This window comes from Pseudochaenichthys georgianus, chromosome 12 (genome assembly GCF_902827115.2).
Source record: "Pseudochaenichthys georgianus chromosome 12, fPseGeo1.2, whole genome shotgun sequence".
Taxonomy (NCBI): Eukaryota; Metazoa; Chordata; class Actinopteri; order Perciformes; family Channichthyidae; genus Pseudochaenichthys; species Pseudochaenichthys georgianus.
This window is the reverse complement of record NC_047514.1, coordinates 21322067-21349566: the sequence shown is the minus strand read 5'-3', so window position 1 is coordinate 21349566 and position 27500 is coordinate 21322067. Positions and strand designations below refer to the sequence as shown.

At 40.5% G+C, this 27500-nt stretch overlaps 1 protein-coding gene across 1 annotated transcript; it reads left to right on the top strand.

Moving 5' to 3' along the window:
- The first annotated feature begins 308 nt into the window (after nucleotides 1-308).
- Nucleotides 309-26777, top strand: cwc27 (CWC27 spliceosome associated cyclophilin). The gene is made up of 14 exons (XM_034096591.2): nucleotides 309-529; nucleotides 702-798; nucleotides 937-1049; nucleotides 1225-1368; nucleotides 1518-1616; nucleotides 1714-1817; nucleotides 2054-2123; nucleotides 2659-2738; nucleotides 2820-2856; nucleotides 2943-3112; nucleotides 12312-12415; nucleotides 19865-19974; nucleotides 20091-20197; nucleotides 26274-26777. Exons 1-14 carry the CDS (start codon nucleotides 488-490, stop codon nucleotides 26434-26436), a joined length of 1440 nt encoding a protein of 479 aa, XP_033952482.1. The 5' UTR covers nucleotides 309-487; the 3' UTR covers nucleotides 26437-26777.
- The last annotated feature ends 723 nt before the right edge of the window (nucleotides 26778-27500 follow it).

Genomic DNA, 27500 nt, shown 5'->3' with positions numbered 1-27500 from the left:
TAATTTCTCAAGTTGAAATATTCAACAATTTAGTAAGGTACTACTGGAACTAATAGTCCTATTTGTTTCCGAGGGTGCATATTCATGGACACTTGGGTTAAACCAAACGTACTTTTTCTCGGGGTTGGTTGAAGAATTCTCTGGGATTGTTTGGTGTCTAGCGCATTTCTGATCGAAATTCCGGTCAATGCATTATTCACTGAAAGTAATATAAATGTAAAGTCACTGATTTTTAAGGTAATATTTAAAAACATAACAAAAATACTTTATAGAGGACTTTATAGAGGCCCCCCACATACTCCGACGTAAACAACCAGGACAATAAGTGTGGAAAACATGGCTGTAGTCACTGAAGTATAATATTTGTCAGTAAGTAGGACATTTTAGCAAACATAATTTATCGGGTTATACAACAGTTAGCTATACATAATCAGAAGGTCTAAAATAAGACAATTTTCATCTTCTGACTGCAAAGCTCGGCGGCAGAATGAGCAATATTTACATCCAAGAACCACCATCAAATGGAAAGGTGAGCGCAATTGTAACTTCAATTCCTCTTTGTGCAAACACGATATATCACTATATCATTTACTTTTAAACGGTATAACATTGATTATGTTTACCTACGTTGCACGATTCAGCGACAACAACATGTTTATAATATCTTGTTTTTAATGCTTCCACTTGTGATGCTTTCTTAGGTCCTGTTGAAGACCACAGCAGGCGACATTGACATTGAGTTGTGGTCCAAGGAGGCTCCTAAGGCATGCAGGAACTTTGTGCAACTGTGCATGGAAGGTAAGAATTCAAAGCTAGCTAAAACACTCTTAAGATAATGCAGAATACAAAAACAACAAGACCAGTCATTGCAGCAACACTAGTCACCCACACCTGTAAAATAAAGGGTTATCTAATTGTCTTGTATGTCTCCTCTAGGTTACTATGATGGCACAATGTTTCACAGAGTGGTGCGTGAGTTCATTGTTCAGGGGGGAGATCCCACTGGAACAGGGACAGGTGGAGAGTCCGTCTATGGACGACCATTCAAGGCAAGATTTCTGCACTGTGTATAGATGTTAAATCCAAAATGATTAATAAGTACAAATCATTCCAAGGTCATGTTAACCTACAGTACTAACCCCTATGCAAAGTCAACCATTAAAGGATTGAGCTGAGATTGAAATAAAATAACCTTTGAATACATATGTCTTTTTACATTTTTAGGATGAATTTCACTCCAGGATGCGCTTCAATCGGAGAGGTTTGGTGGCCATGGCAAATGCTGGCCCACATGATAATGGCAGTCAGTTTTTCTTCACCTTGGGACGAGCAGATGAACTCAACAATAAACACACCATATTCGGCAAGGTGAATCTGAGAAACTGTAGGAATTTATATAAATATTTCCTGTGGATCTATGGAAATCCTGTGCCTGCCACATGCATGGATCCAGATCAGCAACAGATCAGTTAATGAGTACTCAACGTCATGCTTTTTCCCAACAATACCCACTGCAGGTCACCGGAGACACGGTCTACAATATGCTCAGATTGGCAGAAGTTGAATGTGACGCTGACGAAAGACCCTTGAATCCCCACAAGATAAAAATTACTGAGGTATTTTTCTTTCTTCAACTACTTTTTTATTTGCTTGACAGCTTTATGGTGTCTTTGATTTAAGTATTGATGTTAAAAAACGTGTTGTGTCTTCCAGGTGCTTCACTCTCCTTTTGATGACATTATACCTCGGGAAACAAGGAAATCCAAAAAGGATAAAGATAAAGAGGACTCAAAGAAATCACAGTCGAAAGCCACAAAGTGAGTGCTTGAATTTCCTCTGTCTCACTGAGTGTATCTGCAGCATAAACATTACATCAGATCAGACCTAAACAAATATAATAATATATGTCAATAGTTCCTCTCCTCTTTGCTCCTGGCTCTTATTATTTCCATCTTTTGCCATTTGGTTGCAATGTTTACCCTCAATTGTGGCTGCATGTGTTGTTGTTGTTGTTATCGATGCATTTATGCTGACTGTGTGGTTTCTTTCGTAGGAACTTCAGTCTGTTATCATTTGGAGAGGAAGCTGAAGAGGAAGAGGAGATGGCGAATCAAGTGAGCCAGGTACTGAAGCCCAAAACTAGTCGCCCGATTTTCTGCCAATGAAATGGCTGTGAAATAATTTTCCTATTTTTTTTTTTTAAGGGTTCCCAGACATAGAGACAGACAGACACATTCAATGTATTTATCCCAAACGGGGAAATTATTAAATATTCATATCTATTAACTGTTTGACAGACCATTCAAACTGACCACATCTGCCATTGACTCTGACAGTCAGACACACTCAACATCTATAGGGATTACCAAAGCATGTTCTATGTCATAAAATTGCCAGAATAAACCCTGTAATCTTGTCTTCAAATATGATTTAATTGTTAGAACCTGACTACATCTGTAATCCATGTCTATCGTATTTAAGTAGTTTAAATCGTATACATTTAAGTATAACAAGTTAGTGTGTGTGTGTGCGCCATTACATTTATTTTTGGTTTCAAATTATTTTCTATTAAAATGAAATGGAAGATTCAGAAGTCGAGACTGTTGCAAAATGGGAGAAAACTAAATCATTATCCTACTGTTGTTTGTGTTTCTTCAGACACTTAAGGGAAAAAGCAAGAGCAGCCATGACCTTCTGAAAGATGATCCCAGACTGAGCTCTGTTCCTGCTGTTGATAAGTATGTGTAATGAATAATACGAATAGTTGTACATTAAGCACCTTCTCCTACATTTGTAATCCTTCTCCTTTTACCTTGAAGGAAAAAAAAGAAGCGTATACCAGGAGAGACAGCTGAGGTAAGTCCAACACTGTACAATCTCCTTTGCCCCAAAGCAAAGTTTATTTTCTCTCTGATTCTAAATGTCTTTGTTCTGCCTCTCAGACCGACGATAAGGCCGATGGTGATGTTGAAGATGACATGGATTCAGACGAAGAGTATGACTCAGATGAGAGGCAGAAGACGAGAGAAATCATCAGCAACAAGCTAAAGAAATTAAAAAGCGAAGAGAAAGCGACGGATGACGAAGAGCGAGGGAAAAAGCCCAGCCGCAGGTATGACGACATGATTCTGACCCGAGTGAGTTAACGTGTCATCTGTATCCAACAGAGGGCAGGTTTGTTTAATAAATAGTCTGCAAGCTTTTCCATTGTGTAATTGTTCAACTTGTAATGATGCGTAACAACATGATGGGGGAGCTGTTGAACTGCGTTATACAGAGCAAAAGGAATCACAAGCAACCCTCCTGTTTCATGAGTACAATAAGATGAGAAGAGACCATCCAAACTTGATTTTACAGAGCTGAATTTAGTAAATCCACAAAAGGAGGGAGGGCTTCATTTTCTAAAATGTACAAACACTGAGTTAAGGTTGCAGCTTATGGTGGTATAGAGTATATGGTTATTAATTCAATCTTCAGTCTGTTAAAAGTAAGAACAATCGTGAAATCGTGTCTGCTTAAGACTTAGCTAAACTTTAAGTATCATTACCAAATGAACAAATCCAATCCTACAAATTAGGATTATTTACTACTTTTTCTGCAACAGCAAATAATTCTGTTTCTCTGATTAGGCCGTGGTTGGATTTCCAAAGCACTATACTGTTTAAAAATGGGTGTTTTTCAACACATGTGCTTCACTCAAATCTTGCCCATTTCAAACCTTCAGGTTAAAAAATCTTCAAAAATCCTAGATATCAAATGTACAACATTTGGACATGGAGAACTACATGAACTACATGTTGCTAAATCCACCGCGGAGAATAAACAGAAGGGCAACCAGGTCACCATGCTCGGGGGTCTTCTTCGCTGCTTTTGGTGTATTTTGTGGCGGAAGTACAGCGCCACTTACAGGCCCGGCATATGTACTACAGCGTCTCCAGCGGGTCGAGCGGTCTCGTGTGAAGGGACACGTTTTATTGAGCCGTATCCGTGTAGACGGAATACCTTTTTGATATCGAATTTGGTTCGTTTCGTTTGCGTTTGTGTTCCCGTGTAAATGGGGCCTTAAATGCATCTTTAATAAGACGTCTAATTGACCACTTCTTTCAAACCTCCAGTTTTTATAGCTGGCTGATAATGTTATACATCATTCTTGCTTGATGAGTAAACTCGCCCATGAGTAGAGTGGGTGGAGTCTCCCTTTTTTAAGAAGGTTTAAAAGATATCAGACTCCAAATAAGTCCTGTTTCTCCTTCTTGGTACTTATATAATTTTCTGCAGCACTTTCATTTGATCAGCATTTAATAATCGAATTATTGAGATGACATAAATATGGTGCTCTTGAACGTAGCTCCAGTATCTCCCCTTTTCTCTCGTATCCTGGTGTCATTACCGTGCTCGTATCTACCAGCTCTGTTTCTACACACTTACATTAACGCACACACACACACACACACTCACTGGACCAACATCAGTGGACCTGCGATTTGAAACAGGAATGTTGGCACTCAAACCAAATTACTTACTGTGCTGAAGTAGAAGCAAACAGTGCGTCTGTGTGAGCCAACAGTGTGAGTGAAGTGAAGGTGAGAGTGGAAGGTGATGGTGTGTGAGACAACATTAGTCTGAAAATGACCTGAGGAGAAAGTGATTTGTCTTTCATCTCTCTTTGATGCTGGCCAGTTATCTCTGCTCCATATCCTCTTAACAGGTAGCGCTCAACACGCATAATCAACATACCCTTCTCTCATTAGTGTGTGTGTGTGTGTGTGTGTGTGTGTGTGTGTGTGTGTGTGTGTGTGTGTGTGTGTGTGTGTGTGTGTGTGTGTGTGTGTGTGTGTGTGTGTGTGTGTGTGTGTGTGTGTGTGTGTGTGTGTGTGTGTGTGTGTGTGTGTGTGTGTGTGTGTGTGTGTGTGTGTGTGTGTGTGTGTGTGTGTGTGTGTGTGTGTGTGTGTGTGTGTGTGTGTGTGTGTGTGTGTGTGTGTGTGTGTGTGTGTGTGTCCTGACTGACAGTCAGCCCAATGCAGGCAGACTGTAGTATATTAAACGCAAGCGCAGATTGTTTTGCTACAAGAACTGTAACCGAACACAGTAGTTTGTCTTGGCAGGGAATCAAAGGGCAGGCTGGTAGGTACAGTGTTAGCCCGGGACAAAGGGGGCATTGTTGCAGCCTCGCTCTCCCACAGTTGCTTTGCTTTGAGCTGTGAGCCGCTCTGTGCGCAACGAGGAACACCAACTAGTATCTAGTCACCTGGGAAAAAGAAGAGAGGATGTTAAAATCAGCCGCTTTTTCAATTCTGTCTGATTGAGTTTACTTTGCATTTAGCACTCAGATAAACAGTATTTGAAGGAATTGTGTCTGCAGTGTATTCGGCCTCAGTAAGGGGGAACATTTACAACAATGATTGTGTATTTTGTCTTCAATTCAAGGCTGGTGAGACAACCTTGAAATAAGGAGTCCCAGAAACCAAAATATTTTTTCAAAACTATCCTACGTTGCTTTATTCCACTGCTGAGTTCAATGGTTGCAAAATGCTTGGACTTGTTCACACTCATGAGCAGTCTGCCACGCTGTACGTGGACCAAGACATGTTAAAACTTTAAAGATGAGTCACAATAGATCCACATAGATCCTTTTTGTTTAAGTTTGTCTCAACCTGCTGTGAAGTGTGGTGTTGTTGGTATTGAGCTTTTTCACAGTTTGACACTTCTTGTATAGAACTATTGATCAAGTCTGGTTTTACTGTGTTTGAAGTAGGCCTCTTTAGGGGGTTGCTTTATAAAAGACACTACTGAATGAAGTCCCAAAAGCAGTGTATGTGGTAGTCGCCACTTTTGTTAAACCCGACGGGGCATGACTGGGGAAGCAAAACGCTTCCATATGGCTGTGGACGCAGGGTGAGCTGCTCTGCCAGCAGGCCTGGCTCCCTCTGCTGTCTCCGGTAATCGCTTCTCAGTTACTCCAGGCTGCAGATAACACAACTGCACTTCCTGTTATTTATATCACTTGTTATCACATACTTATATATGGTGCACTGTGTACAGTGTGTGGCAGCAGGCTTTAATAATATGGACTTTAATAGAGACTAAAGTATTGAATTACAATTTAAATTAGACTGTGCAACTGTGTGGGCATTCTTTTTTTTCTTTTTCTTTTTTTTTCTTGAAAATAATTGCACTGAATTCCAAACGTACATACTGTCATTTCACTTTGACATACAAAAATACAATTTTAATTCGTATCCACATGTTAAGGCGCAACGGGCAACTCAAAAATGAAATAAAATAAAAAAACGACTGTCCAAAAAAGCCCTTGTCGGGAGTTAAATCTCAATTTCCTGGATTATCTTGTCCAATGTGTTTGTCTTCTTCTCTATATAATGTCCATCCTTTCCACTGGTCTTCCATTTTTGGTAGACTTAGTTGTGTGGGCATTCTTAAAGTCAAGCTTGGGTCTTAACCCCGTTAATTCCAGTTCTTAAATTGATGATTCTACCACTTTTTTATCACTGTAATCGGTCAGAAACTAGTGAAATATGACGTGTTTTTGTCCAAACAAAACAAAGAGATTTTCTTTACAATGACTTAAAACTCAGAAAAGAACATCAAAACTCCATATTGGAGCTTCTACCAAAGAATGTTTGGAGATTTACCAAAGAAATGACGGAAAATATATTTCTTATCATCAAAATAGTTGCAAATTAATCATTTGTCAATGGACTAATTCATTGATTGACTAATCGTTTATCTTACTGTTTCTGGTTTGGGTCTCCTGCCACAGTGGTCCTTAAGAAAGTATTATTCTAGCCTTGTGGACAGTGTAAGTGAAATGCGACAGCAGACACTAATTATCCTGCCCGAGTGGCCGTTCCCCGGACGCTGCGTCACTCTCTATTAATTGGCTGCACCTGTCTCTTGTCATTGGTCATAACCCAACGCGCTCCCAGTGAAAGGTTGGCGAGATCAAGAAAGCATTCGCCGCTGCTGTTGTGCAGAAAGCTGCTTGAGATAATCCAGTTCTTGGCAGTGAGATTGTGTATGTTTTGGAGCTGCCAGGTTACACATCTCTGGGCCACTGTAGCATGTCTGCTGCATAAGGGGCACTTGCTCGCTGGAAACCGTTCCAGACAGCGATGCGTGTTTAGGACGGTGGGGTCGAAAACGTTTTGAAAATTAATAAAAAACAGCTTGGATTGTGGTCAATGTCAACGTTTGACAATGTGCCTATTTTCTTTGTCTGAAAAGCAAGAAAAATGTTAAAGAGAAATGGAAAATTCTGAAAGATACATGCAGATATTACGCAAAACTCATAAAGCATTCATCATAACTAACTTACAGTAATTGTGAGTGTGCGGCTCAGAGGAACCTAGGTCCACTGCAATGTGTTGGTCTCGATCACTCTGCAAAGTCATGCAAATTCCTGTGTTGAGGTTGGATTCCTCCACTCCAGCTCACAGTTCTCCTTGGCTGTTGACCAAGCCATGGAGTGCCCCCTGAGGGGAGTTCAACCAGCCATCTTGTTATTCTAGCACATTCATCCACATCACTTGCTCAGTCGTTAGAGTCCACCACCATAGCAGGGAGAAGCTGCCATCCTTTGGTGTTGAATGTGACTTGTTGCATTCGCACTGCGGCTATAATTGAAGTTGAAACTGTTTGACTTTATCACAAATGAAATGTCTCCAAAGTCACTTGAGATCTGGGAAATGAGAATGCCGAGAAATCCAAAAAAGGCATTGCTTGTACATTTTGGAAAACGATTGCATTCTTGATGAACCATACAGTCATCACTGCACTATTTTAAGGTTGTCGAATTCCTGTGTCAGCCTCAGACTGCTGCCAGACACTGGAGTATTAAACGCAGGGCTCTGAATCGTGAGCGAGTTCTTGGTCTCCTGCCAATCACTTCATATGCTTTCTTTATGAAAAGTTAATCATCCACAGCTCTCTGGGTTTCACTTCTTTTGAATTGTTCTGAAAGAGTGACAGTCGCTGGCAGCCGAGGGATGCTGCTGGGAATAAAAGGGATTTACAAAAAGGATACATAATGTATGTAGCTTTGTCCATTTAGGTCTGTTTATTATTTGACGACAACAACCGAGTGGATTTTCTATCTCTGCCTGGCCTTGTGTTTTTTAAATGACTCGCTGTCAGATGGAGACTCCTCTTGGATGAACTACAACAAACTAAATTCCTCCTTTTTGTATCCTTCCTTTTATTCTATTAGGTGTTATTACTGGCCTGGCCTTAAATAAATTTTGTTCAACGTTGATCCTTCGTTTTGATATTTACTGCATTGTGACTGATTTGCACCATCTGCCCTTAAATCTGTGAATGTATTTATTTATTCATGTGAATATAGTGCGTCTTAAATCCTTGCTAGGTATTAAGTAGCTACTTAGTCTAAATCAGGCTACATCATAGAAGCTTGAGGAATGTCATAGCCAGTCAAATACTTAGTAATATGTCATTGATTAATTGATTTACCGACATTATCAATCAAGCCTTTTAACTGAAGGGAGGCAATACTATTTGAATGAGCCATATCTTAGTTTACCACATGTATATCATTATTCTGTTCTGTATATATTGTCGAATAATTACCTATTAAAGATATATTGGAAGTCATTTAGAAACCTTATTGCATAGTATGTCTCTAAAAGCCCTTTTTTATCTGATTTAAAAAATGTATGTCATGGTCAAAGAATGTAAATCACCCATATGTAAAGAATCTTAAAAGTATATTTTATTTCTTTATGTTACGCAATTATTAGCCTATATGTGGTAACCAGGATTTGTATATAAAAATGTTTTATATAGATAAGTGTATTAGCTTCAATTACCTTTAAAAAATACTTTGCCGTTAATACTCAAATTTTGATTTACCCAGTGTATTCCAAAGGGTTGTTCTCACATTATTCATGAGTGTGTACAAAGTAATTTGTGGTGTTGGGATGCGAGGGTCTTGGAGGAATTTGCTGAGCCCCAAGGTGTGTCTTGTTGTTGTCGGGGCTTTTCCTGTCCTCTCTGGCCTCCTTCTCTTTATTGGCAGTGCGGCTCTGGAGCCGATTGTTTGGCTGTTACCTGGGAAACATCTCTTGTTTTCCGAGTGGCGGCATGTCAAGGCAGGCAGAAAATGATCACTCAGCCTAAGTCCAAAGTGTTCCTCTCTGCAGGGTATATGAAGCCTCACCTCCGAGTACAGGAGAAGAGGCTGCTCTGTTTTAGAGTAAGAGCCTTGCGTCATACTTTTGACTCATAGATAATGAGTTAAAACACAAAGGAGTCATGTCAAGAGGAACTGGACAAGCACCAAACACGTGTATATACTGTACATTTTAAAGGGGGGGATCAAACACAACATATTCAGGTTAGTTTTGAGGTCATAGTCTGTGAGCAATAGTCCGATTTGTAACCACTGCCCTTCTTTGCTAATGCAGTTTTTGGCCTGACTTTGTTAGCATGACTTTCAAGAATGTTTTCCTTTTTTACATTACATATATATCGCACCATTTGCCTGATACAGTGAGCAGTTATCTGGCATTGAAAGTTGCTTTATGTTTATCTAAATTGGAACTCCAATGATTTATACCCTTAAAGATCAGTTTAGTAGTAGTACGTTTTAATGTGAAAACGGTTGTATATCGTGCCTGTCATTCTGCAAAAGCTTTGTGAACTTAATTAATTTAATAAAAAAAACGGAGACTATGAGCTTTGAGACCTGAAATCTTCTCCAGAAAGTTGCATTATGGGAAGTGTTAGTAACTAAAACTAGAAAAGGATCAAAAGTATTCGGCATCTGCTGTCTTTGTGAGCGCGTGAGTAACCCCACTGAATGGAGTGAAATACTGAATCGTGTAGCCCTTTTGATAAATGGCAATTTCTACAACCTTTCTTCATCTCACAAATACAACCAATTGATATTCAATTAATGACTCATTCAGTATGTGTAGTTTCCTTTGTAGTAGTCAAAGGTTTTTCCAAGAACCTGACAACCCAGTAACAAAGTGATAAGTCTTTAAAAAGTCTCAACAACTATGATGACATATTGCAATGAAAGTTAAACTACTTTAAATCGTAGACCGCTGACTTCATGTTATTTCGTCCTCTTTCTGCAATATCTTGGTTTACTTTTGATGGATGTCAATATGTTGTCATAAATGGAGGGATACTAGCCCAAAAATAATACATTTGACCATATTTGACTAGGCTTTCACTTCTTGTGTGAATTGTATAATTGTGAATGGCAGCTATAGTCTTTGAATGCTTATATTATTCTGCCCTCCTGTGGTTTGTCACATCTGAGTGTGTCTCAGAAAAGAGGTTGTTGTCATTGCTCCTAGACAGAGCTGAGCGGCCACTTCCTCACACAGACTCCCTCTGCCAACCAGCGCTGCTCTTGGCAGTCTGGATTCAGCTGCAAACATTTTGACTTTGGGAAAACAGACGACTTACAGCAGCATGTCTGACTGGTTCCTCATGTGTACTCTCGGGAACTGCAGGGAAGCTAACAAGGAAGAGACATGACATCAAGGCTAAGACACTTGCAGTTAAAATATCACTCAGTTTGATGCCTCGATGCTTTGTCACAGACAATGCGATAGATTTAAACAAAGGTAACGTGAGTGTTTGGAACGCTAGAAACAGAAGAATGAAATAAAAGGTTGAAAAAAAGGATGCAAATGAATGTCAGCCCAGAGAAGCAGATGTAAGAAACAAAGGCAGCCATTGTTTGGTCTGGAGATGCCTCACATGTTTCTAGGCCAGGGGCCCAGACTGAGACTTACCTGTGCTCTGTGGCTCCGCGAGAGAATGGGACAAAAACAGAGCTGTCAGGCAGTACGAAAATATTATCATTTCTTAACAAAACATATCTGCTCTGCAACTGGCAGTAGTCTCAATCATATGGAAGGGAACAATAGTCAGCATTTGCCAGCTCTGGTTCAGACCTCTTGCATTTGGCCTTCCATGAGCTGGGCTTTGGGCCAAAGGGGACGCTACCGAGGAAGCAAGGAGGTGCCTTGGCCTGCCTCTGTCATCTAGTTAAAGGTTTTATTAGGGTGGCTGGACAGGAGTAGTGCCTGTAATGTTGTGCCACTTGAGGAAAGGAAGTATAAAGTATTTCATTCCTTCTGCCAACAGCATTGGGTGGTTGTTTTATCTCATGTATCACAGGAAGTGTATGTAGTTTATTGCACACAACGTACAATAATATTATATAGCTTCCGTCCAAAGTGTTGTGCTCTGCTTCACATGCGTATATCTCCATGCGTATACTTAGAGCTGTTGACTCAAGTCTTGGACTTGAGTTGAACTCAAGTAATGAAACTGGTGACTTGACCTGACAAATGTAAAAAGATTAGCAACATCGCTTTGACTTTTAAATGAAAGATCTTGTGTGAAGCCACAACTTGAAACACAACGTTTTGGAACTGAACCAGGAGTTATTGGACTTCACTTTGGACTTGATTTTGAGAGTTTTTGGTCTCTAATTGCCACTTTCCTGTCGTTGAGCTTGGGCTTGTTAGACATTACTTTTGCCTTGATTTAGGAGTTGGGGCTTGCCTCTCTTGACTTGGGACAACCTTGGATTTAGTACTTTGTCTTGATTCTGGGCTTCATGGTCTGTACTTTGGACTTGTATCTTTTGGTCTTTACTTTGGCCTGGTTGTCCTCACTGGAGACTTGGATTGGCCCTAGGCTTAGGGTCTGTTGGTCTATACTTAAACTTGACGGGAGACATAATGGGTTTTGAATTGGGACTTCATTTCTAAGGTTATAGACATTCTTGTGACCTGTAAAACAATTATATTTTCCCACGTCTTCTACTTATGTACAGCTAATCAAAATGATTCATGCTTAGAAAGGTTGGACTAAATAAAATCCTCAAACAGAAGCATATGTTTTTTTTGTTGAGTTTGGAGGCGCGAACAATAATTGATCAAGGCTCCATCAAATGTATTGATGTAACATAAGCTTTTAATGTACATTCTTCCCCCTGACACTCACACGCAGCGTTTTATGTTTGTTTTATATACCCACATAATTAGCCATGAACGCTATATTCAGACAGAGAGACTGAACAGTTGATGTTTGTTTGTGAAGACTAGTAACATAAGAGTGTTGATTTAATTTGTTTATTATGAAAACGCTTGTTCAACAGCCGGAGCCAGTCTGCTTTAACTATTTACTACATTAGTCATGACTGATTTGTGTGTATGAACCTGTTATTTTGTCATTGTCTTTTACAGGTGTAATACTTTATATTTGTTGATTTGTATAACTTAATACATTTTTTATTTCTCCCCTCACAGTGATGAATTTCGCAAAGAGGCGCGGCAGTTGAAGAAGGATCTACAGGCCATAAAGCAAAGGAAAGAAGACAGTTTAAAACCTGCAGTGGAGGAAGTTGCAGAAGGTATGTACGCATGTATTCCCCCCCCATGTACTGATGCATGTGTATTACTGGAACTCATTATGCTGTGAATGTATTGGTGGTTGATAATACACTCTACATGTATCTCACCACAACTAGGTGCTTGAGAAAGGACACTCAGCACAAAGGTCTGAGAGGGTGGTCCGCGCTGCATTCTCTGCTAATGGACACTAAGACAGGCAACCCTCTGATTTGGTCAATTAGTTGCAGACGTCTATTTCTTCCCCCCCTCCGAGGGTCTGCATTTTTGAGTTTGAGCTCACAGAAAAATGCGTGGGTGAACATTGTTGAGTGGCCGCCATAGTTGCACATCAAACTCGTTGTGTGTTTGTTAGTTTGCAGCTTTGGCCAGTGTGAGTCTGTAAGAGATCTGCCCTCAAAACCCCCTCCGGGCTCCACCACACTGCAGTCTGTCATAATGCTGTCAATCTTTGGATTCTTTTACATTTTTGGAAAATTACAAATGCTGCTCAGACCAAGAGGTTAGTTTGAGGTTGTGTGTATATTGTGAAACCAAATGATATAGTTCGTGTGGGGTTCTGGGAGGAACATCAGCCAACATTTACTGAAAACCTTGATGGGCTTTTGTTGCTCAAACATTGTTTTTGTCTCCACAAACACTGTGGCTTTTCCCCCCAAACACAGACACTGAGCCCACTCTTGACTTCCAACTTATTGGTTCAAGATTTTAAGTAAAAGAGCACAACACACATTGTACTTTCAAAGCAACATTAGCTAGGATTCTGTTGGTCAGTCTGACACAATGTGTTGCTCTTAGTGATATCTACATAGCTGTTTCTATAAACACCCCGAAGCAGAAAGAGGCCTTTTCTTAATAGATCCAGTTATAAACTCTAATGTTGAGTCTGTAAACAGCCCTGCATTGTTATACCAAGTGGCAGCTAGCCTAAGCTGCTCCATTATCTTACAAGGTATTTCTGCTCTGCCAGGGGACCTTTGTGTTGTGCTTCTCTGGCAGCTTAGCCACAGGCAGGAGTTTATTTTGAGAGTTCCTCATTACATTTCTGTGTTGGAAGCAACGGTTAATTCCAATAGATGTCATGGGCCAATGGCTAGTGCAGGGGAGACGGATGTCTGCTGAAATGCTGTATATCTTGAATTTGAGCTCAGCCACAGAAACACACTGCGGCGAGGGCTCGTTTCATCTGATCCCACTGGAGAAGCTGTGCAGCATTTAGAGCTGCACACACACATGTAGGGTATTGACACTGTCGTCCCTTAAAGCTTAATTTATTTTCCTGGTTCTGCTCTGACATCTCTGTGAAGGTCGACCTCTTTCTAATTTATTTGCATGCTTCTCAAACTGGTCAGTGTAGGGGCTGCCACTAGCACGTATTTCTATGGTTGTTTAATTTCTCAATCATTCAGCTAAGCCTATAAAACATTTCAGAGATGTAGGCGACGTCTCAAAACTTTAGATTTCTTTTAACCGTCCAAAACCCAAAGAAATTCAGTCACCCATCTCAGAAAACAACATACATCTCTAAATATAAACACGTACAAGGCTGTAACCAGAGAATATTTAACTTTAGTAACTAACAAATGTAGTTATTTTATTGTTTGCCTTTCAAGTAATTAATTATTCATTAAATAGAGTCATCTGTAAAAAATGCAATAGAAGATCTTAAAACTAATTCACACTTCTACTCATTTAATTACAGGAAAATGTGTATTCTTATGCATCAAATATCAAGTGGCTGACGGAACCAGTAGGACCTGTGTAATGTGTGTGCGTTAACTGCAGACAGCTTGTGCAAACTGCGGCGATCAAAGCCAAAGGTGGCGCCTCGCTTCGGCCATAAATCCACCACAATGGTCCTGCGGGAACAAACTTCACTTCATTTGAAGTGACCCACAAGTCAACGACCGCTTTTCCACAAAAGTAAATATGGTACTAAAATAAATTTAAATGAAGAACCACCAACCCAGTATGCTGTGTCCCTTCTTTAGTTACTTGAGTAAAGCGAGAAAAAGAGACAAACCTAAGCGTTTGATGTCTCTTGTGTTTTATTCATTATTTTCTTGTTGAAGGGCACTGTGATTCTTATTAAAGACTTAGCGGAAGGGCATGTCCCAGGTATGAAAGCATTACATTTTAGAGCCAATACAAATCAAGGGAAGGAACACAAATTATGTTTTGCTTTCATTGGCATTTATGCTGCATTCAGGAGGTATAGAAACAATCGGGGGGGAAAAATTCTAACGCCAAAAATGTACATGAATTTCCATTTTGGTCAGAACTACAACCTCAAAATCAATATTTATGTCTTCTGCAATAAAATACAACACATATTCTTTTAAGCTTCCACAATACGACTTAAAGCTCCATCACACCAAAGGTGGAACAAAGACTTCCTGAGAAGGGAAATGGGAGTCATGATGATGCTTTTTTGGCCTTGGCCGAGGTCTGCGCTCTCCAAGTGCCATTCTAGTCTTTACTTGTTTCCGGTGCTTCCAACAGACTATAGGAGAGTGTGAGATTGCTGGTTCAAACTGTGCTATTTCGTCCAGTAACTTGTGTCTACAAACTCAGCTGCCAAATGTAGCAATAAACCTACAAAAGAGTACGTTTTGGAAAAAAGTACAGATTTGGTGTCTTACTGCGCAGACACATTTGCCAACATTTGACAAGAGCTGAACAACTATTGCTATCGTCATAATAGTTGCCATAAGGATTTTGTAGTTTTCAATCTTTTGTTTGATTTTGGTTTTACGCGTCCTAAAACCAGGAAGTAAACTCCTTCCTGTTCCTTCGTCAAACACCAATGCAATTTCTCCATAGGATTTTGGAAAATAGCTGGAAATAAGGTCTGTGGTTGAAACACATTTAAGAGACGGATCACGTTTTGTTCAGCCGGATAATCTCCACATGTCTATCCTACTTTTATCATTTTCGAAGCATAAATCTAGTCGCAAAATGCTAACGTTATGCTATAAAGGAACTACAGCAGGGTCGCTGCTTCAACGTCACGCCAACTTCAGATCCATATTCAAACATTCAGATTGTAAATGGTACGAGTTGAAGTGTTTGTTTGAACACTTTGCAGGAGGCAGGGACTTGCTTTCAAGCAGAACAGGGCAAGCAAACTTAGAGGAGTGTTTACGTGTTCGGTGTAATGACGTAAAACGGCCCGGACAACTTCTGTAGTCCTATTCAGCCACTCGGTAACAACCATCGTTTTTCAGACACGTAAACTCTTCAGAAATCACCAGCGGGGTCCCTGCTGATGGATTTAATGTCGTAGAACAAAACGTGATCCGTCTCTTCAGCGTGTCTCAACCACAGACCTTATTTAGAGATATTTTCCAAAACCCGATGGAGAAATTGCACTGCTTTTTGGCGAAGGAACCGGACGTGGTAAAATACTTGGATCCGGGTTTTAGGACGCGTCACTGTGGCACTCAATATGATATGAATATGATTTTTAAAATAAGTGTCAGGAAAAAGTGGATGTTGTTTTTTTTTTTAGCTCTATTCATTCCCACCGTTTTGCTATTTATCAAGCCAAGGCACCATCGCACTTACAAATGCTAATCTGTGACATTAGCCTAAACTAATAGTGAAAGGCAGTAACCGTCCTGTTATTCCTGTCTTTTACCCAGCCCATGAATTCAAATTATAAAAACATAGAAGACACTTAAGGACTTTCACTGCAGTGGTCTAAAGCGCTTCCTGTAATACTGCTATAAATGGTGATGTGATTTCTCCACCATCCCATCACGGTTCTGCATTAAAGACCGTTCCTCATCCTGCTCCACCAGCAGCAGCCGCCCACATGTGCATGACGTTGATTGGAGTGAGACTTAAATTGTCTCTTCATAATTCACCTTTTTCCCTTCACTTTTCATCACATAAATTATAGCATGTTCCTTTAGTCTGGTTTTCTCTTTCTTGGCATGGAGGCTTGGTACCGCAGCCAAAAATAAGAGAGCCATTCTGAAACCACTGTCCATTCAATACCCACCTTAAATGATGTGGCAGCAGTCTGTATCCCACTTAGATATTATACAGGTTATGCCTGTGTGCCCTTGGTGTTTCATTACGCTGCTGCCTCTTGCAAGTTGTTGACTTTGAAATGAATGAAAGTAATGCTGCAGCAGAGGGATATTTGAAACGCCAATTACCTGTGATCGAGATTATTTTTGTCTCCTCAATATACAGATTTTCAACAAGTTACTTTTTTTCACAGGACTTCTTTGTTATATGTTCTTATGTAAACGGTTGTTCCTTAGCGTCGAAGATGGATAGTTGCTGTTGACCTCAAAGGTGTAACTGACAGCATATGAATGGCTTTTTGATTGATTATGAGCAGTCATGTCACTTCACAGCTCGGGATCTTTTTCTTTTAAAAACGGTTGATTGTTTAACAGAGAATGGGAGCCTTTTATCCCACAACAGCTTTTGGTTGCTACAACATCAGCGGCTTGATTTGTAGCGCTTATGAGCCCAGGTGACAGCAGAGGGGAGGAATGTAGTTAGAAAGGCCATCAAACTCAAGGATGGTAGTTAGCGACAACAGCTGGAGAAGGTGATGTGTGTATGGAGGACCTCGGGGCGTCATCAGTCAGCATCTAGCATGACACAGGCTGCAGTGGGGGGGGAGCAGGAGAGGTGACTGGGGGAGAGATGGAGGGAGAACACTTGTTGGTCCCATAAATCAAGAGAAAAAAGGTGTGCCCCTCGAGCAGCAAAGCAAACTTCCATGTTGACACCCGGGGAAATGTTGCACTTGGATTTCCAGAGCTGCGTTTTGGAAATTCCACTAATTGCTCAGTATTTTCAGGATTCAAAGCGCAGAGAAACACGAATAATTGCACAGTTTTCATAAGTGATAGTCAACACAAGCTCCCTGTGGGATTGGAAACTTGGTTGCCGCGTGTCTCCTGAGGTGAACTTTTTGGGGAACAAAACTCCTTACAGGGTTCCACCTTACATCTGAAAACATGTTATCATAAAAAGTCAACTTCAAGTAATAAAGTGAGTCAAATGTTTCGTAATTTAAAGATACAGTTCCACATTTTGGGCAATCATTTTAGTTTCTGTCCGGTAAATGTAAGGCTGGCTTAGCATGAAGAATACAAATAGGGAACCATCGAGCCTTACACTGTCCAGGTGAAGAAAACCCATATTTCAACCCCTCTAAATCTTAGAGGGCTGCTTAGTGCACAGAGACTTGCCTTCATTTTGCCAGCTAAGACCGAACTCTGACTATAATTTATTTTATGCAGCATAAACTTTTGTCATCAACTAAGTTTGTTTTTAATAGTCATTTCTGTGTCATGAGTTAAAATCCCCCCCCCCCCCTGTGTTTTATGCTGTTGCATTTATTCTGTAATTTAGCATTTATTAGTGTATCTTGGTAAGCACTTTACTGCTCATAATAAAGAGCTTTTTGAATAAATGCACATTTACAGAAACTCATAACATTGCATCTCTTATGCTCTGAATGACAGGCAGTGTTCTTCACTGTTTTCTCTGTTACATCATTTATTTGGTGCAGCTGAATGTGTCCCAGCATGCAGGCCAGGAGTGTGTGTGTGTGTGTGTGTGTGTGTGTGTGTGTGTGTGTGTGTGTGTGTGTGTGTGTGTGTGTGTGTGTGTGTGTGTGTGTGTGTGTGTGTGTGTGTGTGTGTGTGTGTGTGTGTGTGTGTGTGTGTGTGTGTGTGTGTGTGTGTGTGTGTGTGTGTGTGTGTGTGTGTGTGTGTGTGTGTGTGTGTGTGTGTGTGTGTGTGTGTGTGTGTGTGTGTGTGTGTGTGTGTGTGTGTGTGTGTGTGTGTGTGTGTGTGTGTGTGTGTGTGTGTGTGTGTGTGTGTGTGTGGTGGAAAGACTGCTGCAGCAGACTGTGCTCACTGTCTGCCACTCTGTGACTTCACAGCCTGTGTGTCTAAGCTGGGAGATTTACAGGAGCACATTAACTGCATGAGGCACCAATGCCAGCACGCTGATTGTCTCTCCTTTCATCCATGATGAGGCACTGCTTCGCACATACTGCAGAGGACAGTTTTGTGGAAAGTGATTCCCAGAATCCAAGTCTGCACTGGGACCGATGCATGCCTGCATGTGATACGACGCGTATATATCCTACCTTTTATTCAGAGCACCAGTGTGCTGGAGTGTCCCCTTTTACATTAAAGCTAAGCCTAGCAATCTTTTCATTATAGATTGTTGTCTCGATAAATAATATCATCCATAGCATTTTGAAAATTCGTAAAAACAGCATCACCATTTTATTGTTATGTCTTCAGATGTCATGTTTGGTTTAACCCCAAAGTTTATTACAGAAAACCAGAAAATGTAACATTTGAGAAGTTTTAAGTGCCATTTACAAGTGTGATTTTGTTCAACCAATGTTCACGTTAAATAATGGTTTGTGTGTTGAAATAAATAAACATTTAAAGAAGATTGAATCAGTGAATGTTAAGAGCTCACATTTTTATAAAAAGGCGATAAAATCTATTAAAAATGTGATTTTATCAAACTAGCTGTCGATTGATTTTTCAAAAGAGTTGCTAGTTTTTTATTAACCCTAGTTTAATCTGTTTTTCCTTCTCCAGTGGATGGAGTGCACATACTGCTCACGTGTCTCCGCTGAGGAGTTGAGAGCTCTTTCCTTGCCTTTTAGACACCAGACACATGAAGCTTGTTTGTTCCAGATAGCAGCGAGATTTTAGGTATTCTCTAAGAACGATAAATTGAAGGGTTACTAGGTCGGGGCTTCGGTCAACTACATCTTTGTGAAGGTTGTCAGCGGGATGGATCAGGTGTCGCAGCTTGACAAGCTGAATTTCCTTTTATCTTTTCTCCAATCATGTTGGGCGTGTTATCTTGGCTCCTCATCTGTCTCCTGCAGGAGATCATGTGAAGCAGAGGTATTTCTTCTCCTCAAATGTTGTCAACTTGTTGCATCAGGGGCAAATCAATCACTTTCTCACCTCAACAGTATGGTTTCTGATCAAACAAACAAGGTTATCCACCATTTGTAACACTTTGGTTGATATGAAAGTATTTGTAAATAAGGTGATTATTTGTCCTTCAATCTTATGATGTCCTTTCGTTGTTCTATTTATGTTTTTATGTTTCATGTGGAACTACTTGAGCAGGTCTCCCTTGGAAAAGAGATCAATGATCTCAATGGGATTTTATCTGTGTAAATAAAGGTTTGAAATGAAATGAAATTAACTGGCAAAAAAATGCATAAACTCACTTTTTTCCCTTTCTGGTCTGCTGTATGTGATGTTCGTGAAATGTGTGTCACAATTGAAACCTTGTCTTTCTTCACACTGCACTACTAGCTTCCTGTTGTATTTTGTTAAGTTTATGATTTAAAGATAGCCATAGCCCTATTTTATTTAAGTGAAGTAAAACAGAGTTAATAGTTATGAGAAGTAACGCCTCGCTTGTCTCTCCAGAGGAAGAAAAGCCAAGCAATGAGGCGGTGGCTGAGTATATGGAGGGACGGAAGAAGTACGAAGACCAGAGGAAACAAAAACTGAAGAAAGGCTCAGTCAGAGAACAACAGGTGATATTACTCAGTGTGCTCTCAATAATGACTGCATATAAAACACAGAGTGGGATCTGTGTCCTCGTCAGCCGCCTGTACTGTATATCTGAAGTTATGTCTGATGTTTTTGGCAGACACTGGAACTCCTCAATCGTTTCAAGTCCAAGTTGTCTTCGGCCATCACTACTGATGCTCCAGAGGAGGACGTGGAAGAGCTGGCAGAGGACGATGACAAAGGATGGTGAGCCTGATACCTTTTAAGATTTATAAGTGGAGATTATATTTCATTGATTTTGTGGATGTTTTTTAAATGTGAAATTACACACTTTTTATTTATTTGCCAGTTGACAACAAAAAAGGTCAACTGTGAGGCAAGGAGCTGAGAGAAGTACGCATTCAACATTTAGGATTTTAACAAAGCTAAATCAAGAACGCTTGATAAAGATAGGAAGAACAATATAACAGCGTCTTTATAATGCTGGCTGTCCTTATGACCAACATTATTACTGTGTTTTGTATTTAAATGTAAGGCGCTTGTAAGTTGAGGAAATAATACTACACCAGCACACACTTTTCAGTCGCTTCGCTGTCATTGGTCCACATTTCTAGAAATATCTGAGCAAAACAAAAATGTTACGTGCTACATTAACAAAAACTAAGAAGAGGTCGGGCTTGTATATATATATTTCTTCAAACTATAAAAAAAATTCTATTTTTTTATATATCGTGAAAACCAGTGGCCAAACTGAGTGATGACAATATTTACGTCATTTAAACAACGGTCTGCAATCCTTGCAGGTGGGAGTGTAGCTTGAGCAAACTGCTGTTTTGCTTCAAAAAGGTACACATTCGGAATATTTGTCAGACAACACGTTTGAGTCAAACCAAAACGAGAAGCGCTTGTATGAAAGTCAGACACAGACCAAAAACATCTGCTAATTTCTCCCCATCAGTCCCCACTACAGGCATATTTGCACAGTATATTCAATTAATGTAAGATTTTAAAACTTTGAATCAATGCTATTTTTCTTTCATTTTTCTTTATCTGGTTTGATATATGGTCCCATTTGTCTGTTAATGTTTTTTTTACTTAGGTATTTGTCACTTTATTAATGTCATTTCATACCGACTTAAGTTAGTAGGACATTTTTCTCAGTATTTCATGATAAACTGTATAAATGATTATGCCTCTGGAAAAGGAATACAGGATAAGAGAGAATGAAATAGCCGCCGCGTTAGTATTTATTACTCGAATTTAAATCACTGACACTATTTAGCGTCACAAATATCGGGAGCAGCATGAAAGCACACCAGAGTCCTCAGTAGTGCCTCCTGGAGAGTTCAAGAAGAAGTTTGGCAAACACTCTGTTTTGTGGACGGTGAAGTTGGAGCATGAAAAGTTGGCACTGAGAAGTCTGTTTCATTATCCCCTGCTGCTTTTGTTATTCCAATTGACACCCTCGTAATGAACACTGGATTGCAAGAGGTCGCGAAAAGAAAGTCTGAATGAGACGCTAAAATACCTCAGAAAATCCTTCTTTTCACCAGCAATGATGAAACTGACCAGATCCAAAGCTGTGTGTGTGTGTGTGTGTGTGTGTGTGTGTGTGTGTGTGTGTGTGTGTGTGTGTGTGTGTGTGTGTGTGTGTGTGTGTGTGTGTGTGTGTGTGTGTGTGTGTGTGTGTGTGTGTGTGTGTGTGTGTGTGTGTGTGTGTGTGTGTGTGTGTGTGTGTGTGTGTGTGTGTGTGTGTGTGTGTGTGTGTGTGTGTGTGTGTGTGTGTGTGTGTGTGTGTGTGTGTGTGTGTGATTTCAACCCATAGCCACCAGATTGGCCATCAGGAAATCAGCCTTGACGCTGTGTTTTCCTCTCATATTCTGTTTTTCACCAAAGATCTCAAAGTCTTACTACACAGAGTAGGGGTTTTAAATGAATACCATGTGTTTGAATTTGAGCAAAGTGTCTGTGTGTGAGAGATTTAGAATAACAAAATCTGTAGTTGCTATTAGTCTCGAGAAGCCCCCTTGAAGTGCAGCATGTCTCTGTGAGTGTGTGTGTGTGTGTGTGTGTGTGTGTGTGGGGGGGGGGGGGGGGGGGGTCCCTAATGAATTTGAGAGGAGCCTTGGCTGGCGTTTGGAGCCTCTCCCGGGCTGCAGACACCTCACTGTGTCGCCCCCGCCAGGTATGGAGGGAGGGAGGGAGGGACAGGGGCAGTAGCATAGTACCCCTAGAAAAACACCAGTCTGTGCCACTCTAGGAGCGCTGCGAACAGAATGTGGGTTACAACAGGTCAGACATTGGAAGTCAAGTCTGGGCCAGAGGAGGTAAACTATTCCATCTGTGTCTGTGTCTACAAATTCTGACTCTCCCTCCTCCTCCTCCTCCTCCTCCTCCTCCTCCTCCTGCTCTTAGTCGCCCCTCACACACACACACACACACACACACACACACACACACACACACACACACACACACACACACACACACACACACACACACACACTGAGAGTCCACACTCTCAATGCAAAGAGTTTCTCTCTCACTATCCCTCCTGTACTCCTTAATTTTGCACAGGATATATTTGACTTTTTAATTCAAAGCTGCTGTGCACATTTTTTTGTATGTATAGTACATTATGTTTAGATAGATAGATAGATAGATAGATAGATAGATAGATCTTGAGAAAAAATATTTAATAATTGAATGACCTACAATATACAATCTCACAAATATATAGAAATATACTACAGACACATATTGTCATTTGATTATATGCACCTATGCTTCTGCCGCTTCAGTAGTTTGATATATTAGAGAATATTCTTCTTTATTCTGTATATTTTATATTGTGTACTGAATATGTCTTTTCTACTGAGCATACGTAGTTGTTTTAAAAAAAAAAAAAAAATTGTATTCTATTTCTAAGAAATGTTATTATTATTCTACATTGACTGTAAAAATGCTGCTGTGATAAACAATTTTCCATCTTGGGATGAACCAAGTATCTATCTAATTCCCACCCCCTACTTGAGCGGAATGTTTTTTAGGGAAGCTTCTGTAGCATCCTGGCAGCGCAGAGTGCTTTTGATAAGCCTGTGTTTCCACCTCTGGTCTCGGAGCTGTGTGACTCGGCTGTCATCACTGAGACTGCTAGACAAATTATCAGAGGCGGCCCGCGCTCACAGCGGGAGTCCTGAGGGTCTGCCAGAGTCTAGCCATGACATCCTAGATGAGCTGTCACAACTCCTACCGATTTCAAATGAACACTGGGGAGAGCACACACACACACACACACACACACACACACACACACACACACACACACACACACACACACACACACGAGAACTGTAAGCGCTCAGCCAGGGAACGGAGCAGACGCATACCACATGCCAAAAACAGACGAGGCATCAGAACATTCTAAAATACACAGTAGAGAATACACAGTTATTGTATTTAATTCAGTCGGTTTGCACTACACTTTAGAGTACATACTGCCAGACATATACAGCACAAGGTCATGTAAATATTTGTATTCTAGCAGATAATAAAGACATGTTGATCATCAGCTTAAAAGAGGAGGTTCAAAGATTCTGACACAAGGCGGGATGATTGGAGCCTTAACCCCTAGTTTCCACCGGGTCCGTCTGCGGCGCGTTGCAGCTGCGTTGCGGCTGCGCCGCGGCGTCTGCAAGGATCGCGGCCACTCTAGTCAATGGGTGCTATTCCACCAGACGCGCCGCGTTACGGCTCAGAAGCGTCCCAGAAGCGTCTCGCCGCTGGGCTCCGCTCGAAATAGGATTGAAGTCTATTTTTCGACGCGACGCCGCCGTAAGGTAATGTCAAGCAGGAAGTGGAACAGTGACAGCATCCGGCCCACCCCCCAAATAAACTAATTTGTAGACCCCCCTTCACATCACTACATCGTCTCCACAACGACACGCACAATGGACGACGAAGTTTTTATATTGAAAGTGGAAAAACAACGCATCTTTTTTACAAGGACAACACCAGCGCTCTCCTTCGGTTTACAGGCACTGTGTGTAAATTATATAGAATAATTATGATGATGAATGCATTTTTTTTACCACTAAAATACAGCAACCCATCTTTGATTCATGTTTTAACTGGACTATTACAATTATTATTAATTATGTTTGTAGTCTACAACACAACAAAATAGGAAATAACAACAATAAACACGATTTAAACAGACACAAAAATAAACCATTAACTACGTAGCCTACTTACTTTCTTGTAGAAGTACAAATGTCCAGGAAATATGCCCAAATCAACAAGCGAGCCGGCATGCACGACGCTCCACTTCCGTAATGCTTCTGAAACGCGCCCGGTAGCGTATGACGCCGGAGGAGGCCGGACCAAAACCGCGGCGCAGCCGTAACGCACCGCAGACGGACCCAGTGGAAACTAGGGGTTACTGTGTCATTGTTAACAGCAGTCAGTGTACTGGTGGCTTAGAAATCAAAGACCTTTGCTCCATGTCGTCATCCCCCCCCCCCCCCCCCCCCCCGCTTCCCTTATTATCTCTGGCACCTCTTCTGTCTAGATAAAATGCCCTGAAAATATTTAAAAAGCATTCTAACATCTCTTTATTTCACACCTGAACCTTAAGTATTCAAACACGACTAAGGGTTGGGTGCTAGGAAAGATTGATATGTTCGAATAGCTGTCCGGGTAGAAAAGCCGGCTATCTTGGAGATGGTGCACCTAATCACCAGATGTAAATTGATGTCAAAGGCAGATTGACACTTTTGATAAAATTGCAGGTATCGTGTTGCATTCATGTTGTCTCTGAGTAATCAGAACATTTAGTTCCCGGATTGGAAAATGTTCACGAACGTCCTCTCAAGTCCAAACCAGAACTTTGTAACAGCTGTCAACGTTTTGTTTCAACTCTTAGCTAAAAAATATAACACATCATCTTTTTAGTGTCATTGTCATTTCCATATTGCGAATTGAAGCTCAGGAACAGCCAAAGTCAAAAGAACGATGTCTTTACTCGTTGATATTAGCAAATGCTCTCTCCGATTAGCTTTTCTAGTTTCGCAAGTATTTGGTCATAAGCCAAAGTATTGGAGACAAATAAAAAAAAATGTTTATAAAAATAGTGCTAAATGAAAGTCCAAGCCATCTGTCCAGTTGTAGTTGAGATATTTCAGTCTGTTAAAATAGTGGAAGAATGACACTGATTCAGGGGTATATCTGACACAGGATTTTCCACTCAGACATGAATGTTTGCGGATGTAGCTGCGTGGCTAAAAATGGGTCCTTACAATCGATTAGTCAGTCCTGCTTTGTTGTTTAGATTTACAGATAGCATTCATACAGCAGCTGAAGAAATCATGTCAGTGGGAGAAAATGTGTTTTATCTGAGAAGTGCCTGACACTGATATCTCCTGTGAGGAATGTCCTGATTCTTTAATCTGTCTTTGGAGGGAAGAGAAACTGGCCAGGGAAATGAAAGACACATGAGCGTCTTTTCTCCGGAGACCAGGGATTTCTTTCTGGATTTCTGAACTGCTAAGATGTCTCAAAAGTTTGAGCCCTCTTACTGTATCTCTCACTGTGTATAGAGAAGCTATTCAGATACCTGCTTAAAAGCTCCTCTGTCAAAGAAAGTGGTCTTTAAGAGGTTTTCGCTATAACTTGAATACCAGAGTATATCTATGGTTGTATATATTCGAGCCAGACTCCAATCATGCTTTAACATTTTTCCAGGCATCTTCTGGGTTTTTCAATCCTAACAAGGCTTTAAAGCTGTGCTCAAAACACCTTGTGTGACCTTTGATAAACATTACTGTATATTAGCTTCCCACAGACAGCAATACAGAATATTTTTGGGTTTTGACTAAATGAAGTTCATCCAAACACTTGGAGAAGGTTGTTTACCGTACATCACTTTGATTCAATTTGATGTCACTTTGTTGCGGAAGTGAACAAAGGAGTCAAATCGAGGCGTTTCAGGCATGGGGGAGGGTGTGGGAGAGAAATGTGGGGACTTTAGCCTTTGCAGACCATTTACATGCACTAAAACCTATATTGCACACAACAGGAAACCCCCATAAGGCCCCTTTAAGTTAATGATATTATATTATATTCGGATAATCATATCCAGGATTAATCGCCTTAAACAAATATCAGCAATTTCAACTGTATCCCTTTTTTGTTGTTGATAATAATATTATATTCCAACTGGCTCGAAGCTTGAAGAGATAGTACAAGTTCTACAGAGCAGTGATTTAGTGGATCCTCTGCTGCAGTTCTTTAAACTCTTTCCACCTCTTTTCATCTGATTTAGGATGGGCCACGTTCTGCAGTTTGATGAGCAAAGCAGAAAAGTCAAAGATGCCACCATTCAAGACGCGGACACTTTCGAGATCCACGACCCACGAAACCCGGTCAACAAGCGAAGGAGAGAGGAGAGCAAGAAGATCATGAAGGAGAAGAAGGCCAAGTGGTGAGGTCCAAGACGACGAAAAAGTGTTCATACAGCATCCTCTCGTCCACATTTCTACCACTTCAAACCCTACATCTCCTGACTGGAACATCTGGATTGAGAATGCTGACCTGAGTGCATACGATCCCTCTAATCTGTGATGGAAAGGCTTCTTCGCTTAATACAGCTGCACCCGGACTGCGCTCAGTAAGAAATAAGACTCTAGTCAAAGTAATGATTAAGGTGACTTGATTTACGTGTGGTGGTGTTCGCTTGTTCATGCCATTTTTCTGCAGTTTATGTTGTCTGTAGCTTTAATGTAAGGAGTAACCTTTTCTGAAAAAATAAATAAATATCATTTGTAAACAGTCTGTGATTATTTGACTTTAAATAAATGTACCAGTGAGAAGCCACTTTATTAGATTTCCAAAACCAATAATGTTCAGATTTCGGTGACATTGCCTCAAATGCCAATTATATGTTTCTTATTCAGGTCAAAGTGGTGTTTTATTGGACCACATTATAATTATAGGTCTTCCCCCTTTTTTTGGAGTAGAATATTAGAAATACCTCTTAATATAATGCAGTCCTGTATAACATTACCACAATCTGTGTCCTCAATGCTAAAACATATCAGTAAATTCATGAATTGAGTAAAAAAACACTTAAAACATTAAAATGTGTCAAGCGTAGCAGTGCCAGATTTAGATTTGAGCTAATCCGCAGTCCCTCACATAAAACATTTAAGAAGATTACATTTTACAAACATAGCAAAAACAAAATACATATGCAAAAGAGCAAGAGCAGCATATACAAGTATTTATGACATGGTAATACAATATAGCAGCAACGACATATAAAGTGCAAGAGAAGATACAAGAGCTACATAAAGTGCAAGAGGAGATACCAGCTGTATTAAAGTGCATTTAGCGGTGATTGCACGGATGTTTGTTTCTCAACCATTCTTTGAGTTGACCTTTGAAGCTATTGAGAGTGGGACAATCCCGTATCTCAGTTGAGAGGCTGTTCCACAATGAGCTGCTTTTAATGGAGAGGACATTTTGTCCAAAAGTGGTCGGTCTACGGTGG